The sequence below is a fragment of the Mus pahari genome, chromosome 3, assembly GCF_900095145.1.
Source record: "Mus pahari chromosome 3, PAHARI_EIJ_v1.1, whole genome shotgun sequence".
NCBI classification, from domain to species: domain Eukaryota; kingdom Metazoa; phylum Chordata; class Mammalia; order Rodentia; family Muridae; genus Mus; species Mus pahari.
In genome coordinates, this window is record NC_034592.1 from 95,620,010 (window position 1) to 95,625,808 (window position 5,799).

The following is a 5,799-nucleotide window of genomic DNA, read 5'->3' on the forward strand; positions in this document are numbered from 1 at the left end:
TTTTTCTGCATCTAAGGAGATGAAAGCAAACTCAAGGGGGGAGGGAAGGAGGAACCTGGAAGAAAAAGGGGATAGGGGTGGGGAGAGGGGAACATGATCTGGTATTGGGTGAGGGAAAAGAACCCGAGGTCCAGCAGAAAGAATGGAAGCAGGCAAACTAGTGAGGTAGGAGGTTGAGGGAACCCTCCAGAATGTACCAGAATGTACCAGAATGTACCTGGGAGATGAGAGACTATAAGGACTAAATGCCCTATGTAGGGGAGAAGCAACTTGTAGATCTAACCTCCAGCAGAAAGACAAGGCATCAAGTGAGGGGTGGTGTTGCCACCCCACAGTCAAAACTCTGACCCATAATTGTTCTTGTCTTAAAGAACTGCAAGGATTGAAATGGAAAGGAACCTGAGGAATAGAAGGTCTGGTGACAGGTCCAAAGTGGGATCCAGCTCTAGGGGAAGCCCTAAGGCCTGACACTATTACTGAGGCTATGGAATGCTCACAAAAAAGAAACCTATCATGACTGCCCTCCAAAAGACCCAACAAGCAGCTGAAAGAGTCAGATGCAGATATTTTCATCCAACCAATGGACAGAAGCTACTGACCCCTGAGGTTGAATTAAGGGAAAGCTGGAAGAAGCTGAGAAGGAGGGCTACCCTATAGGAGGACCAACAGACTCATTTAACCTGGAACACCGAGATCTCTCAAACACTGGACCACCAACTAGGCTGAATAAACCTGCTGATATGAGGCCCCCAACACATATACAGCAAAGGATTGTTGGGTCTGGGTTCAGCCAGAGAAGATGCACCTAACCCTGAAGAGGCTGAAGAACCAGGGAGTTTAGGCGTCTGGTGGGGTGAGGGTTAGGGGTGGGACATCCTCATGGAGGCAGCAGGGTGGCAGGGAGGAGGTATGGGAGGTGGAATAGTCAGAGAGTGGACCAGGAGGGGAATAAAATCTAGAGTTATAAAGAGGGGGGAGAGGGAGGGAGGGAGGAAGGAAGGAAGGAAGGAAGGAAGGAAGGAAGGAAGGAAGGAAGGAAGGAAGGAGAAAAAAGAAAAATCATGCTGAAAATTGATATTTCAATAGTATTTTTCCAAACTAGTAGCAAAGAGGTATAAAATTATGTCAGCACAGAGAAGAATAAGATTATAAATACATCTACCATACAGGTATATTTCCTGGCTATAGCAAGACCTCAAACTAAGGCTTTGTTTTTCCTCTTGTGGTATTAGTAAAGTATACCTCTTTCCCACCTAGACCCTGAAATAGTCCTGACTATACAGTGGCATTTTCCTGCTGGCAGTGACTGCCAACAAAAGACTTTGCTACAATTTCATGCAACTTTGATTGTCATAGCAGTAGTTCTGGTAGATGGCATTTAGTGCATAGTACATAGATGCTTCTAAAAACCTTTCGGTACACTTATAGACCCCCACCAACAAAGATTCCTCCAGACTAGTGTTCAATTTGATAAGGGATTTATTAACACTTGGAAAATAGGAATCAACTTCAATTTTATGAGTAGATTCTCTTACAATTCTGAAAGCAGATTTTGCAAAACCTCAAATAATAATTTAAAGAATTTTTTGTCAAAATAACAGTTAAGTGTAACCAATTTCGTGTTCTCCGCAGAATTGCCGGGCTATGCTTTGAAGTGAACTTGTGTCTTATGATTAATTTCTTCCATATGAACCTCTTTGAATGGAGTTTGAAATACAGTTTTTAAATACCTCGCTTGCTCAACCTGCACCAATGGCATCATCTTCTTCAAGCACACCAAAAACCTTAGTGCGTGACTAGAGTAAAATTTGAAAAAAATGGGTGATTTAGAGCTTCGGACATTTTTGTCAGGAGCTCCCTTTCAATACTAACTAAGAAAATACTAAAAGCTCAAAACAATATCCTCTTCTTGACATTTTCTTTCAGGTGATAATTCTTCCTGGTGTCAGATGCAAGTTATTGTACTTTAATCAGTGAGAACATATACTTCTCCTAAAAGTTTAGCTCATTGTTCATCACTATGTATGTTATTGCTGAGTGTGGCAGGACACAGTTTTAATCCCAGTACCTGGGAGAGTAAGGCAGGGGGATCATTCTTTACTACACAGCAAGCTCAAGGCTACATGAGATTATGTCTCACAAAAATGAAAATTAATATCTGTTTCAAACATGGTTACAAAATATTTGATTTGCCCTAGAATACCAGTCTTCTCTCCCATGCCATATCTAGTAGTCAGTCTTCTACTTTCAGGTCGACATTATAATGTTTTTACTTTATATATATGACAAATGTGGAACCTGTCTTTCTTGTGTCTAGCTTATTTATGTAACATGTCCTGAAGCTCCATCCAGTTTGTTCCAAATGATAGGACAGCATTCCTTTTTATGGTTGAATAATGTATTACAGATAATATATGAGAGAGAGAGAGAGAGAGAGAGAGAGAGAGAGAGAGAGAGAGAGAGAGAGAGAGCTGCAGCCCTGTGTCAGTCAGAGACAATTTTGGGATTTGGTTTTCACCTTCCCCTCAATGTGTCTATTTCTGTATTCCTCGGGCTAGCTGACCTGTGAGCTTCCAGGTAATATCTCTGTCTCTGCCTCCCGTATCTCCGCAGGCACAAGTGATGAGACGTTATCGCAACTTCATCATCCCAGAAGGAAGTATCAATTAATAGACTTCTTTCAAATCTTTATTAACCATGTTAGAGAATTAGCCATACACATTTTAAACAAAAAGAAATTTTTGTACATATTTGAATGACATCAATTTTTCTATTTACTTTTTTGAGAAAGAACCATAATGATTTATATGACTTCTACGGAATAAACACCAGACCAATCACATTTCCCTGAGGAAGGGATAATCAATCCAAAGTATATGACTTGTACAATTAATGTGAACAACAACAACAAAAAAACACATTGCAGTGATTAAGGAAACTATATATAGGAAGATGACTTTTTTAGACGAAATGCTAAAACTAACCATTAATTGACAATCATCGAAATAGTACAGTGTATATTGAGACTGCAGAGATGGCTCAGAGGTTAAGAATGCTTGCTGTTTTTCTGGATGGCCTAAGTTTGATTCCCAGTACCTACATCAGGCAGCTCACAACAGTTTGTGTGCATCTTGCTTCTGTGGGTATCTGTACACATACAGGATGTGTACACACATATGAACACATAAAAATAAATATGAAAAATTATTATATAGACAGCTCAATAAAGAAATCAGATAGTGAATAAAACAAATTTCAGTAATTGATCCCAATATACAAAGTAATTTAGTGTACAAAGTATTTTGTTTCAATTCAAAGGAAAGAAATCGAACAAATTGCTATTCATCCAAGGAAAACCAGATAGAGCTCTTGCCTTATACCATAAAAATGTCAAGATGATTATGTGTTGGTAATTTAAGGGGCAAAAGAGCATCTACATAAGCATACAAAGTACATCAGATTTGTATCTAGACTCTGATCTAGAGTCTCTGAGAATGTCATTCTGGACAAGAGAATACTGTTTAATATGAAGCTTTCCTTTTTCCATAATTAAAGCGATGGTCTAAAATTCACCTTTCACTGGGCCTGAGCCAGGAAAAGTATGATGGTGGGAGAAGTTAGAAAAGGCATTAGAAATGGCTACATCATGCCACATGAAAATGACTCTTTACACAGAGGGAGGATACAAGGGAGATATACAGCTTTAGGAAAGAGTGAAATATGGGTACCAATTGAAATACACAGCCCATCTGAAAATGAAAGGGCACTTCTGTGGTGTTCAGCATCAAGGTTCCTTGAGTCTGACTCTTCCTGGTCACTTTATTATTGTTTCCACCCAACCTCTGGGAAAGTTCCATCAATCTGTTTTAGAATGTATTCTTTATTCCTAACATTTAAAACTTAAGGAGATTGGAACAAACCGTGTTGTTCAATTACTCTAATTTTCAATCCTATTATTCTACACACAGGTCCAAAAATTTTCTAGACTGAAAAACAGAGACATATGATAAAGAGGTTAGACACACAGAGATTAGATCAGTGGAAACAAACAGAATTTTTTTTTAAAAAAAATCCTAAGATCAAGGGAGGTAGTAAGCAGATTAAAAATCACATGTCTGTATACTACTACAGAAAAATGATAAAATATTATTCTTTGATTTATGGTTGGAAATTTCTCTAGATCATGGACTTTAAGGATAGCAAGTTATAAATGACACTAAACTGTTATTCATACTCTGATGTACAGAGTGTCAATCATTAATAGCATTTGTAATAGTGTAGCTGATTAATATTTAGCATATTTTTGAGCATATAGCACTGCATAAATCTTGGGACTTTCTCTGATAATCCATGGTACCTTCTTTGAAATGTCCATGATGGAGTATCTATAGTTCCATTATCACAGTCAAACCATTTATGACATTTTCCTGTAATGCCTAAGATAGCCCCACAGTCTCCCCATTGCCACTTTCATGTCTTTGTTCCTGAATGTATAGATGACTGGATTCAAAAAGGGAGTGATAAATGCATCAAAGATAGCAAGATATTTATCAAGGTGTGATGTTGGTGAAGGCCAAGTATAGAAAAACATCAGTGGCCCAAAGAACAAGATGACCACAGTGATGTGTGCTGAAAGAGTGGAAAGGGCCTTAGACAATCCACCAGAAGAATGTTTCCAAACAGTGAATAGAATGAAAATATAGGAAATGACCAGTAGAAGAAAGGAGCCCACAGAAATGAGCCCACTGTTGACAGTGACCATGAGCTCAAGCTCTTGAGTGTTTGTGCAGGCAAGTCTGAGGAGTCGAGGCAGGTCACAGTAAAAACTGTCCAGTGTATTAGGACCACAGAAAGGCAAGTCTACAACAAACACTAATTGTACCACTGAATGAATAAGACCAATGACCCAGGACGTGATTAAAAAGAACAGGCACACTCGTGGGCTCATGATGGTCAGGTAGTGCAGAGGCTTACATATGGCTACATATCTGTCAAAGGCCATGGCTATGAGCAGCACCATCTCAGTGCCCCCAACTGCATGACTGAAGAAGATCTGAGTTATACATCCCCAGAAGGAGATAGTTTTGTGTTTCTTGAAAATGTCACAGATCATCTTAGGAGCTGTAATCGAGCAGAATATCATATCAATGACTGAGAGATTAGCTAAGAGGAAATACAGGGGGGAATTCAGATGAGGATCCAAGGTTACAGTGAGCACAATGACAAGGTTGCCAATCATACTTGCAAAGTAGAACAGCAAGGTGAAGAAAAAAAGTAAAAACTGAACCTCCCATATATTAGTGATCCCGAGGAACACAAACTCTGATACTACAGAGCAATTCATCCCATACATTGCTTCCGACGTCAGAATCAGCATTCGTATTTGCTGAGGGGAGAATAAAAACGAGAACAATTTACTGAGGCAAAAGTTAATGTTTAAGAAGGAAAGCCTGAAACTGTGGAGGTAATTAATACATTAATATTACACACAGCAACATTATCTCTATCATATATACTAACTTCCACTTAGATGGGTCAGTTGATTTCTGTACAGCGTCATAGTTTTTACAACTAACTACTACTGTTAAATTAATTTCATCTCTAGACTGGTGTATTCTATGCTGTTGCTTAGCATTAAATGGATATTTTCTATTTCTTCTTGTCCAGGATATTCTACCTGAATGACACAAAAAAAGTCATTTTTAAATCTCTTTAACCACAATTATTTATGGATTGCTATGATTCCAGCCATTCGTCACAGGCACCTAACAATACTCATCACAATTAACAGTTTTCAAA

General features: G+C 38.7%; 1 protein-coding gene across 1 annotated transcript; it reads right to left on the reverse strand.

Annotated features, from left to right (window-relative positions):
• Window positions 1–4,414: 4,414 nt before the first annotated feature.
• Window positions 4,415–5,378, reverse strand: LOC110318759 (olfactory receptor 4F15). Its single transcript, XM_021194013.1, has one exon. It carries the CDS (start codon window positions 5,375–5,377, stop codon window positions 4,415–4,417), a length of 963 nt encoding a protein of 320 aa, XP_021049672.1. The 5' UTR covers window position 5,378.
• Window positions 5,379–5,799: the final 421 nt, after the last annotated feature.